At 45.2% G+C, this 14331-nt stretch overlaps 1 protein-coding gene across 1 annotated transcript in view; it reads left to right on the forward strand.

Moving 5' to 3' along the window:
- Positions 1-14331, forward strand: part of LOC115479087 (ankyrin repeat, SAM and basic leucine zipper domain-containing protein 1-like) — a 71430-nt gene that overhangs the window by 40706 nt on the left and 16393 nt on the right. The window contains exon 3 of the mRNA XM_030216833.1: positions 6385-6481. Within this exon, the coding sequence (XP_030072693.1) occupies positions 6385-6481 (97 nt within the window). The remainder of the gene's footprint in view (positions 1-6384; positions 6482-14331) is intronic.

Consider the following 14331-nt stretch of genomic DNA (forward strand, 5'->3'; position numbering starts at 1 on the left):
TATTAAAATACAAACCTTTTTTGCCAGCCTGTATGCCAGCCTCAAATGTCATACCCAGCACCCTGACAGCAGTATGCAGGTCCCTGGAACAGTTGTTGTTGGTTGCAGTGGACTGCAGAAAGGCAGAGCCAGGCCCATCCCCCCCCCCCCCACCTGTTCCACTTGTGGTGGGTAATGTTGAGCCCTCCAACCCCCCCAAAACCCACTGTACCCACATGTAGGTGCCCCCCTTCAGCCCTTAGGGCTAGGGTAATGGTGCACACTTGTGGGCAGTGGGTTTTGGGGGGATTTGGGGGACTCAGCACACAAGGGAAGGGTGCTATGCACCTGGAAGCTAATTTGATTGTTTATAAAAATGTTTGAAGTGCCCCCTACGGTGCCCGGTTGGTGTCCTGGCATGTGAGGGGGACCATTGCACTACAAATGCTGGCTCCCACGGCCAAATGCCTTGGATTTCGCCGGGTTTGAGATCGCCGGCAGTTTTTTCCATTATCGCGGAAAAACAAAACTGGCGATCTCAAACCCGGCGAAATCCAAGGCATTTCGCCGGCCCACACCGTATTATTGAAAAAAAAGATGGCCGGCCATCTTTTTTGAAAATACGGTTCCGGCCAGCTGTTGCGCCGCCGCCAAAATAGCTCGCAGGCGACATTTGATTATTCCCCTTTATGTTGCTCTTGAGAGCGGCTACTTTAGTGAGTACTTCGTAAACAGTTGTTGTAATTCATTATGGGTGAAGCTAAGTAAATTTCGGCCGTAGATTGCACAATTAGCTGCCGGAGACTTTGGGATGCATAGCTGACTATTGCTCGTCTGTTCACGCTTTCCAAAAATACTAGGACTAGGGGGCATGCGATGAAACTACAGTGTAGTAAATTTAAAACAAATCGGAGAAAGTTTTTCTTCACCCAACGTGTAATTAAACTCTGGAATTCGTTGCCGGAGAAAGTGGTGAAGGCGGTTAGCTTAGCAGAGTTTAAAAAGGGGTTGGACGGTTTCCTAAAGGACAAGTCCATAAACCGCTACTAAACGGACTTGGAAAACTCCAAAATTCCAGGAATAACATGTATAGAATGTTTATACGTTTGGGAAGCTTGCCAGGTGCCCTTGGCCTGGATTGGCCGCTGTCGTGGACAGGATGCTGGGCTCGATGGACCCTTGGTCTTTTCCCAGTATGGCATTACTTATGTATTTATGTAAATCTTTTTGGGGCGTTACTGGTTCTTGAGCAGGCACAGCAGCACGCTCCGCGGGGGGGGGGGGGGGGGGGGGGGGGGGGTGAAAGGAAACCGGAGTAACCGAGAAATAGAAGGTCGTGTGATGGAGAAGGGATGAGTTCTTTGCAATATTTAGAACAACTTTTTTTTTTTTTTTCCTTTTATAGGAGCTTGCGAGGTAGCGGGAAACAGCATTGTAAGACTCAGACTTTTGGACATGGGAGTGTAAGCACCCACGCAGTTTTTTTTTTCACAATTTAGTTAACAGATTTATTTGTTTACATTTTTAGCCCATGCATAATAGAAGCCAGGTGTCCATAGTAAGGCAGCTGATATAAAATTTAAGAAGGGGTTTTTTTTTTTTGTTTGTTTCCACTAGAGACAAAGTTTTTTTCCCCTTCTCTTATTACAAAATAATAATACTGAACATTATATTTCATTACTGCAAGTTTTATCTAGTTGTGGTAATCGTTTTGAGCAGTATATTTTATAGAATTAGATCTCCAAGGAACACAGAACTTATGTTTGTTGTTTTAGCCAGAATTTTAGTTTCATATGTTCACTGGCCTTTAGGATTAGAGAAGTCTTTTACTGTTTGCTCATTTTTGTTGCAGTAGCACTGTTGTATTGTCAGTTTTTACAGGAATGCAATATCCTCCTTTAAATTGTAGCATCGGATGATGTCGGTGACCCAGGGATAAGTTCTGATGTTTTACATATAGCATTTTATTGGCTGATCTATTGTAAGAATAGTTATCAACACAGAATGCTTCTTACTGCTCATGTATAGAAGAAAAACAACTTGGTGGCTAAAAAAAATTTTGAATCACCATCCCGCTGATAATAACAAATGGGGAAAAAGCCTCAAGGTGCTGCAGGATCCAACTCTGATCTCACTAGCAACACGTACTCCCGTTGACCAATTACTGGTCTTAAGGGGATTCGTACCTCATCATAAGCAAAAAAAACCCCATGTTTTTAAACAATAATTCAACATAACGTATAATGCTTCCTAATCATAAAGAATAATGTCCCTTCGTTACAAGATGGTCTTAAATACTTCTTGTGTGGTGTTCTTCTCTTGATGATTGCCTCATTCCACTCTTCCTCGGCCGACGGCCAGCGTTTTGCTGGAAAAAGCTGCGTCAGGGTCCTCTCAGGAAGATGGGTGCTTCAACTCAGCCATTTAGAGGATTCTACCTATTGTAAGAATAGTCATACTGGGTCAGACTAACTGTCCATCGTGCCCAGTATCCTAACAGTGGGCAAGCCAGGTCACAACAGTACCTGGCAGAACCCCAAAATAGTAGCAAGATTCTATGCTACCAGTCCCAGAGTAAGCAGTGGCTTCCTAATGCCAGTCTCAGCAGCACTATATGGACTTTTCCTCTGTGAACTTGTCCAAGCCTTTTTTTTTTAAACCCAGATATGCTAACCATTGTTAAAACATCCTCTGGCAATGAGTTCTAGTGCTTAACTATTCATTGACTGAAAAAATATTTTCTCCTATTTGTTATAAAAGTATTTCCATGTTAACTTCATTGAGTATCCCCTAGTCTTTGTACTTTTTGAAAAAGTACAAAATTGACTCACTGCTACTTGTTCTACACCTCTCAGGATTTTGTAGACCTCAATCATATCTCCCCCCTCAGTTGCCCCTTTTCCAGGCTGAAGAGCCCTAACCTTTTTTGCCTTTCCTCATTTGAGAGGAGTTCCATTCCCTTTATCATTTTGGTTGCTCTTCTTTGAACTTTTTCTAATTCCGCTATTTTGAGAATACGTCTACCAGAATTGAACGCCATACTCAAGGTGAGATTTCATTTATTTGCTTTTATATCTCGCATTATCCAAACGAATTTGGTTTAATGTGGCTTACAATAAAGATAAAGTAGTGTAGAATCTTTTAGATTACAATAATAGTGCTATCAAACTCAGTAAACAGTAAATGCATAGATCATTGGAATATATGCATATCCCTAAAGCTTTCAGACAAAGTAAACATTTACAATATAGATCATAAGAAATTGATGTATATTTTTAAAAAGGTAGGATGGGGGGGGGGGGGGTCACGTGATGCGCTTGAGCTAGAAGGCAGCATTTCCTTCTGGCTCCGCGATCCTCTCTGCTATAAAGAATCTTTGAGCAAAATTACCCCTGCTTGCTGTTGCTTTTGAGAACGGACTGAGAACCCCAAAACATATGGACAGATATATACAAAAAACGGGGGTCAAAATGGCTTCTAAAAGCGCCAAAAAAGAGAATGTTAAAACGCGTTTGGGAGCAGCAAAGGACAACAAGATGGCGGAGGAGGCGGGAGAAAACCTGACGCCCTCGGACGACCTGGTTGAAAAGCTCACAAAAGCAGTGAGTGCTGCTTTAGGCACGAGGCTAGATGGACTCCAAGCTAGCGTGCAGGGGCTTACCCAGGCAGTGACAGAATTCAACGCTCGGGTGTCGGAGCTTGAAGTGAGAGTCAGTGCCATGGAGGATGGGCTGCAGGGAGCACTTGAAGAGCTTGCGACTCTTAAAAAAGAAATGGAGGGCTGCAAAATTAAAATGGACAATCTTGAGAATCGGTCAAGAAGGAATAATCTCAGGATTGTGGGTTTGCCGGAATCATCGCAGGACCGTGAGCTGAGACAAGTTCTGAAAAAGTGGTTCGCGGAATTACTAGCTGCAGAACCGGATATGGGAGAGATTCGCATAGAGAGAGCACACTGCGTGGGGCGCTGGGTGGAGGGAGCGACCAGGCCCCGTGTAGTGGTGGTGAAATTTTGAATTTTGTGCAAAAGGAGACCCTTTTGAGGAAATATAGATCCATGAAAACCCTCCTGTTCCAGAATGCTAAAAATCATGATGTTCCAAGATTACTCCATGGCCATGGCAAACCTGAGGAGGAGGATTTCGAATGTATGCAGGCAGCTGGCAGAAAAACAAATCTGTTTTACTTTGCAGTTTCTGGCGAGGCTCAGAGTGGTTAAAGAGGGTCAAGCCCATGTATTTGAGAGCAGTGAGGCCGCCAGGAAGCAGATACAACAGTGGTTCCCGAACTGATTCAACAATGTGTATGGGACACAAGTTACCACGATAGAGTGTGGCAAGGAGCACTGGCTTACAGCTGAGTTATGCATGTTATATGTTAATGTTTGAGGGGGGGTGTAAGGAATGTGGCTATTAGAGGCCATGATTGTGTGAGGAATACATGAAAGGATTGAGGGATGGTAGATGTTATGGGGGTATAATGGGATATGGTATTAGCAGAAGGGGATGGGAGGCAGAGAGAGAGGGGGGGGGGTTCATCATGGGAATGACCTTTATACACCAAAAGGGGAACTTTGGAGGAAGAGGGGTAGCGGGGAGGGGGGAAGGAGGAGCGGGAAAGACAAGATGGGGGGACTGAGACCACTGACGGAACACTGGTGGGGGGGGGAATGACAGATTGTGTTTTTGGCTGTCTGAGTATGGCAGTGTGGTTGAGTTTGGTGAGCCACCATGGGGGAGGCTGGGACCCCTGGTGGACAGCAATAGTACGGAGGCTGATGAATGATTATCTACACCTGCATGTTATGTGGGAGAATGGCTAAAGGTATCAACTGTGTGTCATGGAACGTGTCAGGGATTAACTCTCCGATTAAGAGAGCCAAAATCTTGCAATATTTGGGTACTCATAAGGGAGATATAGTCTCTAACTGCAATAGTTGCAGATCTAGACCCCCTTTTCTGAAAGGTTGTCAGTCCATGAGCGCGCGGCATTTACCAAAGTGTCATTTTTGGGGTCTAATAAAATCCAAACACATTTATAAGAATGGCTAAAAAATTCAAATCCTGTACAGTTTGTGATGCTAATTCCGTTGAAATACATTTTAACATTATGGATGCAAAATCCAGTCAAACAAGTTGACTCAAAGTGTATCAAAATTGGTTGTGACTCATCGGAACATATTTGGACCAATATTCAGACCGCAACAACTTCCATGCAAACAAAGATACAGACTTGACCTTTTGAACAAGCATTATGCTTGTGCTGGACATAATACTGCCAGATTTGCAACTAACCAGCATCTATAACCGCCCTGCAGGATCTCTTCAAAGTTGGCACTGTCAGCGCAAATGGTAAAATATACCAAGTTCAAAGCCAATTATTAAAAAAGAGTCTGCCTGAATCAGCTTGTGAACAGTATCATCTGAAAGAGAAAATTGTGCTCTACAACACTATGTTTTTGTTTTGCAATGCCACCATTAAGTAGCTTGCTAAAAAACACTAGCTTTCTATGGTGGTTTAGACTTTGTTTTGGCAATGATACAGCAGTTGAGTCTGTATTTTAACACACAAAAATTTGCAAGTAGAGGTTCTGATTTTATTTTGACTACATTATTGTAAACATGGTTCCATAGTGTCTAAGAGAGAGATCTCTACACTCTACTACTACTACTTATCATTTCTATAGCACTACTAGATGTACGCAGCGCTGTACACTGGACATAAAGAGGCAGTCCCTGCTCGATAGAGCTTACAGTCTAATTAGGACAGACAAACGACAAATAAGAGCTAAGGGAATTACTAAGGTGGGAATGATAAAACATGGGTGCTGAGCAAGTAAGGGTTAGGAGTTAAAAGCTAGGTCAGACTATAGCATCAAGATTAATAGGTGGTTTGTTTTACTTGGACCACGCTATCCCAGTTTTAGTTCCTGCATTGGTTGCCAGTTAGGGCAAGGTATGACTTCAAAGTGCTGATGCTGATATTAAGGCCCTTCTATGTGCTTCAGGATTCTTTGATGACCACTGTACAGATGTTTAGTAATTCTTCCTGGAAATGGGCTACATCTACAAATGACAATAGACTGGTGTCGTCGCTATAGAGAAGAAGTCCAGTGTTATCATTACTGCTAGTGAATAGAATGATGTCTGTAGATTGCTCTTTATGTAATCATAATCTTAAGGGATGAAAACTATTGCTGTACTGGTATTTTTGTAACTGTGTGACAAGGTATTCTTAAAACATACTGAAAGTTAATTTATTGAGAAATACTGTTAACACAAAAGTGCTGTGGGGAAACACTGTGACCACTGATTTGTTTCAGTGAGAATAACTATGATAAAAAATTAAAAAGCAAAAACATGGGATTGTATTGCTGTATTTGCCATTTTCTTTTTACACTTACAGTTGAAGAATTCATTGCCGATAGAAGATAAAGAAGAAACATTGAAGAAAGCTCTAACAATGGGCAATGTCACATTGGTGGAGGAACTTTTAAATGCAGGTAAAAATTCTTAGTAAACCAGTTGGTTTTGCTGGATTGACCAGTTGTAAAAATTGGAAAATTTTCCTGTATTCATAGAAATCTTCCAATTTTATGTATGTAACTTTCTGTAATCATGTGATAAGGGTTCATGCCTTTGCTCAAGCTTTAGTATGGATTAACCCAGTTTAGCACTTAGTAAATAACGCACATTAATGCCCTGTGTGTCACATTTTATGCAGTGAGACCTACTTAACGATAATGTGCACTACCCTGGTAGCACATTTCAGTAAAACTACCCTTTAGGGAGCTGTTTACTAGTGGTTAGTGTGTGCTGCTTGATGCAGGGCTCATGTTCTGGCTTATGGGCCCTGTGCTAACCATTAACAAATGAGCCTCTTGGTGATTTATTCTTACATAATAAAAAAAATAAGGGATTAAAATGTACGTGTATGAAAAGCAGAGAAGAATGTGTCCTTTGAACAGTGTGTGTGTGTATTCTCTCTTTAGCAAATACTGAAAACAGAAGTATCTACGCTTTTGTTCCACATATTAAATTACATAAGAACATAAGCGTTGGAGAGGAAGTGACGTCACCGCTGGGAAATGGCAGCTTGATTCCTTAGCTCTGCTGGAGCAGGAGCAGAAATCATTGGAAAACCCGACAATTTTGATTGAAAACCCTCACTGTTAGCATTTGATTCTTTCAGAGAGATGGCAGTATGGAAAAAATTGGACAAATTTTAAATTTACATCTGAGAAACGAGTTAGTAGCTTGAGCGCTTTACAGAAGGCGGCGGTACTCCGTTTTAAGATGGCGGAGGTGGAATCGGACTCAGACCCGGACCATACGGAGCACATGGAGAGCGATGCACAACTTACCAAACAAGATGTAGTGCGATGGTTTAAAGAACTAAAAGTGAAAATGACTGTGGTCAGGAAAGATAATACAAGCTGCGGTTTCGGAATTGTGTGTTGAGGGTCGTGAGATTGGGACCTGCCTCAGGCAGATGGAGGAGCGGATGGATGGCTTAACAGATAATTTGCAAACGCTGCAAGCAGAGCTGAAAGTGGAACGTAAGGACAGATCAGAGCTACAGCTGGCACTGGAGGATTTGGAGAATAGATCCAGGTGCTGTAATTTACGCTTTAAGGGGGTGCCCGAGGAGGCCTCCTATAAGGACTGCATGCAGGTGATTCAAGAGATCAGTATCCATCATTTTAGATAGGGCCCACAGACGTTTTGGGCCCCAGAGAGACTCCTTGCCTAGAGACATTATTGCGTGCTTCCACAACTACAGTGTGAAGGAGCAGGTGTGGAGAAAGGTGAGAATTTTAGGCGAAGTTGAGTGGAATAACTGCAAATTTAAGGTTTTCCAAGATCTAGCCAAGGCCACTCTACAGCGTCGGAGAGATCTGCGGGATGTCACTACTTTATTTGCAGAAAGCTGGTCTGCAATACAGGTGTGGTACCCTTTTGGATTACAATTTTCTGTTGAAACCCAGACACGCAGAGCCCAAACTACAGCAGAGGCTTGGAGTTCCCTTTTGGAGATGGGCTGCTCAGATCTTCCTATATCTGTAACCTCGAACCGAGCCCCAAGTTTGCCTACTAATTCGAAATCAATGTGGCATAAGGTCCGCAGATGTGGGGGATGCAGGCTTGCGGTCAGAGATGAACGCTGCCACCTGATCTGACTAGAGTTCTGGATTGCTTTATTCTACAGTTATTTTTTATAGTATCATGCCACTTCGTTGTTGAGACAGAGATGACACGAATTCATGAAGGGGGAAGTTTCATGTCATATCAAACGGGCAGAGAATGAGCGGAATGAGAGATTGTGTGTGAGATTAATGCAGTGTGGGTATATTGCTGAGTACATGGGGGTCGGTGTGAATATTAGCTAACAGTTGGTGAGCCGTCCGCTGGCAATAGCGCACTTCCTCAGGGAGCTCACTGGCCGGTAGTAGATGTGGCCAGTGGACCCGGGGATAAGGGGATGGGGGGAAGGGAGGTGGGTTGGGCTTGCGGTGGGATCATGGAATGTTAATGGTTTGAATGATCCAGGGAAAAGAAGTATTTTTAGATAGCTACGGCGTTTCAATTGGGACGTGGTTATGCTCTAGGAAACTCATGTGAGGAAGGAAGACACACTAATGCTTCGCCGTAGGGAGTACGGCGAGTGTTATTTTATTTTATTTTTTTATTTTTGTTACATTTGTACCCCACGCTTTCCCACTCATGGTAGGCTCAATGCGGCAGGCAGTGGAGGGTTAAGTGACTTGCCCAGAGTCACAAGGAGCTGCCTGTGCCGGGAATCAAACTCAGTTTCTCCGTTCCCCAGGACCAAAGTCCACCACCCTAACCTCTAGGCCACTCCTCCACCTCAAAGTCAATGTGGCATTATATACATGCTGACCCCAGAGGGGGGAAAAAACGGGAGGTTTGACGATTTATATAAGATTGTGGATACCTTTTACTAAAGAGGAACACTTTTTTGGATGACTCTGGGAGATGTTTGGCAGTCAAAGGCCGCTTGTATGATGAACCAGTTACCTTTGTCAATCTGTATGCACCTAATGTAGGGAAGGGGGAATTTTTTGAGTATTTTCCAGGGGCTCGTTCCCATTTTGTTTCGGGGAGGGTGATTATGGGTGGTGACTTTAATTTAGACATCTTTAGATCACTCCAGGGAGGGGGGGAGTACTGCTTTGGATCATAGAAATAAATTATTGCATTTGGTTAAAGATCTAGATCTACTTGATGTATGGAGACTTCAACATCCGGGTCAGCGCTTGCACTACTTTTATTCCCATGCACAACAGACTTGTACGAGAATAGATGCCTTCTAGTGCGGCCGAGCCTTGAGGGGTCAGGTGCAGGATATAGAGATTGGGAGCATACATGCTTCTGATCATGCTCCTGTTTGGGTTAACTTACTTGGCTTGCAGGGAGAGACACATCACACTTTTTGGAGGTTGAATGAGTCAGTGCTGGGGGATGTGAAGATCTGCCACAAAATTTGCGAGGTGATAAAAAATTTATATGGAACTTAATGATACAGGGGAAGTTTCTGATGATGTCCTGTGGGATGCTCTCATGGCAGTAGTTTGAGAGCACCTTATAAAGTGGGGAGCGAGGCGCAAGCGAGAGAGATATATTAAAGAGCTGGAGCTTCGCACGAAATTGGGCAGCTGGAATGTAAGCATTGGGGGGAGGGGGAGATGCCAAGATATTACTTCAACTGTTGGCCTCTCACCTAGAATTGCAAAAATTACAGGTAGATCAGATGGAATTTCATAGACTGGTAGTCCAACAGAGATTCTATGAATTTAGCAATAAGGCGGGAAGAATGCTGGCCCGACATCTTTAAAAAGCGCCAGATACAGCATACCTTTACCAAAATTGAGGGATGTTTTATACTATCAAGACAGGGAGATTAGAGAACAGTTTGTGCAGTTTTATACTAATCTGTATGCCAAAGGGAAGGCCTCATTGTTAATGATTCAAGATTATTTAATCAGGGATGGGCTGAAGGGCTTAGTTGAAGCTGATAGGGACGGACTGGAGGCCCCAATAACTGTTGATGAGATCTTGGGGGTGATTAGAGGCCTCAAGGGAGGAAAGGCTCCGGGGATGGATGGCTCCACCTCAAAGTTTTATAAGATTTACTCTACAGAACTAATTCCTCTTTTGCGGAGGGTGGGCAATTCTTGTTTTGTAGGTCACTCACTGCCCCCTAGTATGCATGAGGCGGGGATTTCTGTAATTTTAAAGCCTGGGAAGGACCCTACAGTGTGTGGTTCCTATCGACCGATTTCCCTGCTTAATACTGATGCAAAAATTATGGCCGACCGCTTGGGTAGGGTGCTTACACAGATCAATCTGGTTTTGTACCACGCCACCAGGTGGTTGACAATATCAGGCATACATTAGGGGTTCTTTGGGAAGCACAGGTGCAGGAGGTCCCATTTGTGTTGTTAACAACTGATGCTGAGAAGGCATTTTTTAGGGTTGAGTGGCCCTACTTGTGAGAGGTCTTGCGCTTTATGGGTTTTGGTCCCAAATTTATTGGCTGGCTGCAGAGTCTTTGAGGTCCCTGTAGCTCGTGTCAAAGTTAATGGGGCTATTCACCAACATTCCCATTATGCGGGGTACTAGGCAGGGATGCCTGCTCTCTCCTCTGCTATTTGCAATATCTGTTGAACCCTTCGTTCAACGGGTTCGGTCCTTGTCTGGTATAAAAGGGATCCAGATTGGGGAAGTGGAGCATAAAATAGCTCTCTTTGAGGATGATATTTTGTTCTGTGTAAAGGCACCCCAGTTAACCTTGCCTATAATTGTGAGGGAACTCGGCAACTTTATGAAGTTGTCAGGATTCAAAGTTAATTATGATAAATCAGAATTTCTGGGTGTCACCCTTACTGATTGACAGGAGGAAGAGATATTACCATTTTTTGTCTTTCGCAGGGTGCGGACCAGTTTTCGTTACTTGGGTATTCAGATTCCTAAGGACTTGTCTAAACTCTATGCCCTGAATTATACCCCATTTCCTTGTCGTCAGCAGCAGATGAATCCATTAACTGATGGGTTGTATCTGCCTACCAGCAGGTGGAGATAAAGAACACTGAAAAACCACAGTGACCCTTGGATGGCAAGTCCCTTCTGCCTTCAGTTTTTCTCTGTCTCCCAGCAGGTGTGGACGTAGCTTGATCAGCTCCTGGATTTCTGCCTGGGGTGGCTCCTGTGCTTTGCCAGTAGAGTGGGGGTGTTGTGACCGGTGGTGCCCACTTCAAAGGCATATAGGTTCGCCCTATCCCTTCCTTACCCATTCCCCCTCCTCCCGGAGTCCCTCTGTTGCTGCCTGCCTCCAACTTTCCTCACAGCGTTAAAAAAAAAAAAAAGGGGCGCACTTATACAGCGTTGCTATTTCTGAGGCTTTCTCCAGAGATTCTGGTTCAGTGCAGCTTGACTGGAGCTCGTTGACTCAGTCTTCTGAGGTGAGAGTGGTGCCCAGCTCCTCCGGGGAGGTTCCCGTGGACAGCGTTCTGTGCGAGGTAAGTTCTGGTGCGAAGCCGCCATTTATTTCTATATTTCCATCCAGTTGGGCGATGGCTGCTTGAAGGAGTTAAGCGCTGCTCCCGCTGTGGTAAACGCAGGTCAGCAGCGGGGCTTTGCGGTACGTGCTCCTTAGATGCTCGTGCTAGTACGAGCATGGTGAGTGGTGATTCTTCACGCTCGATGGAGCTGGCAGCGGGCGTCATTTTGGAAGCGCCGCATGACTCGACCCTCGCAGTTGCGGAGGAGTCTGAGGGCAGGGAGACGCCTTATTCGAGGCTCCTAGAGGAGCTCCAGCCTCCGCTTCTCCTATTCGGGGACGTAGGGCCAGGGTGAGTTTTTCTCCCCGCAGTTTATGCTACTGATACATAAGGCCTTCATGTTAAAAAGAGCTCTGCCGCAGGTGTCTGACACTGCGTTGCATTCTGGATTCCCTCCAGGTTTTGATGGCCCAGGGACGGCTGCATATATTAATTCTTCCCCCGAGCGTTGGAAGGACGCTAGACGTAGACGGGTAAATTCCCCGCCTGAGAGTGGCGCATCTCTCCCCCCCCCGTGGTCAGGCTGTGGGAAGTCTGAGGAATCTGGCAGGCCCTCATGGACAGATGATCCAGATGAGGGTTCCTGTTTGCCACTGGACTTGGATGATCCCAATGCGGTTCGGATTTTCCATCACGACGAGCTGCCAGCTCTCATTGCTGACGCCTTGCAGGCCCTCTCGATTGATGATCCTGCCAAGGGCGATGCCTCCTCTGTAAGTCTTAGGATGGCGAGTACTTAGAAGCCTGCTCGGGCTTTTCCTGTGCATGACTCCATCCAGGAGCTTATATCAGCTCTATGGTCTGACCCCGATGGGCCTTTGAAAGTGGCCAGGACTTTGGGTCAGCTTTACTCTCTGTTTGAGGATCACTTGGCCCATTTTGGGATGCCTAAAGTGGATGTGTGGGTCACGGCTGTGACTAAAAAGACCACTCTCCCAGAAGAGGGAGGGGTCGCTTTGAAAGACATGCAGGACCGGCGGCTAGAATTCGCGATGAAGCGGTCCTTTGAAATATCGGGCCTGCCTTAAGGGTGACTATTTGCAGTTCCTATGCAGCCCGGGCCTGTTTTTTTGGTTACAGCAGGCGGTGGATCAGCCCGCGATGGTGCGGGGTCCCTCTCTGAGGTTGCCCCGCAGATGGCGTCTGCCCTGTCATTTTTGGCTGATGCCCTTTATGATCTGGTCAGAGCTTCGGCTAAGCAGATGCCTGTGGCGGTTTCTGCCTGCCGCCTTCTTGCCCTGCGGCATTGGGTGGCTGACATGGCCTCTAAGCAAAGGCTGGTGAGGTTATTTGGAGAGGAATTGCAGAAGTTTGTTAAAGAACTAGGGGACTCTAAGTCCCAACGGTTACCTGAGGATAGGCCGAGGATAACTGCAGTTATTATGATGGCAAGATTGAAATGGATGAATGATATGTGATTTTAATGAAGCACGAGCACAATATACCCCAAGGGAAGTGAAATAATTATGTGAATATGTGTGTATATCGCATTGTGGGTTGGTTTATGTAAGATATGTGGGAGAAGTGAGATCAGGGTGTCAAGAATTAACATATGCCTCCTTTAGGTTCAAACAAATGTTGAATTGTATGTTTTATTATCCATGTATCAGATGGTAATATGGAATGCACCATAATTTATGGGCGGAGGTTTGAGCTCAAGTCTAACAGTATTTAATGTGAGTAGTTTATGACCTATACATATGTATTATAGATATACGCATACACCGGTGATTAAGATCTACTTGGGCTCAGCTGTATGTACATACACAAATATTAGGAGGTGGAACATCATATGTGCAGTGATGGTTCCATTGTGACACCACCACATATTCCTCTTGGGGATATAATGGGTGTAAACGGTATGGTCTGAGCACATTTAAAACAATTTAAAACACTTTATAGTATTTTTTTAAAGTGCATATATAAAAAAAGATAAATTATTTTGAACCCAAGTTTATTATAGTGAGATTGTGGTGGTACAGCCAGGAGAGTTTCTCATGTCTCTGGACCTAAAAGAAGCGTATTTGCACATTCCTATTTGGCCTCCGCATCAGCGGTTTCTCCGGTTTGCGGTGTTGGGCCAACATTTCCAGTTTCGGGCCTTTCCTTTCGGCTTAGCCACAGCTCCCCATACCTTTTCCAAGGTAATGGTGGTGGTAGCTGCCTTTCTCAGGTGAGAGGGTATCAGAGTTCACCCTTATCTCGACGACTGGCATTCAGCGGATTCGGCAGACGACAGCCGTCTTGCAACAGCCAGAGTGGATACAATCCTGCAGACTCTGGGCTGGGTGGTCAATATACCCAAAAGTCACCTGACCCCCCTCTCAGTCTCTCGAGTATTTGGGGGTCCGGTCGACACGGCCTCCGGGTTTGTCTTCTTCTCCCTGACCACAGGCGATTGCAAGCTTCAGAAACAGAGTTTGTCTGCTCCTGCGGATGCCTCGTCCTCGAGCTTGGGACATTGTCCAGCTTCTGGGGTCGATGTCAGCCACCATGTAGGTGGTTCCCTGGGTGAGAGCTCATATGAGGCCACTGCAGATTGCTCTGCTCCAAGAATGGTCATCGGTCTCCCAGGAATACCAACGCAGAATAGCGTGGCTCCCTGCGGCCCGGCACAGTATGGATTGGTGGCTCTCCAAAGGATGCTGCGACAGGAATGCCGCTCGCCGCTTCATTCTTGTTGCCTGGTGATAACAGATGTCAGCCTTTTGGGCTGGGGAGCTCATTGCCAGGGAAGCTATGCTAAGGGACAGTGGACACTTGTGGAAGCG

Source organism: Microcaecilia unicolor, chromosome 10 (assembly GCF_901765095.1).
Source record: "Microcaecilia unicolor chromosome 10, aMicUni1.1, whole genome shotgun sequence".
NCBI classification, from domain to species: domain Eukaryota; kingdom Metazoa; phylum Chordata; class Amphibia; order Gymnophiona; family Siphonopidae; genus Microcaecilia; species Microcaecilia unicolor.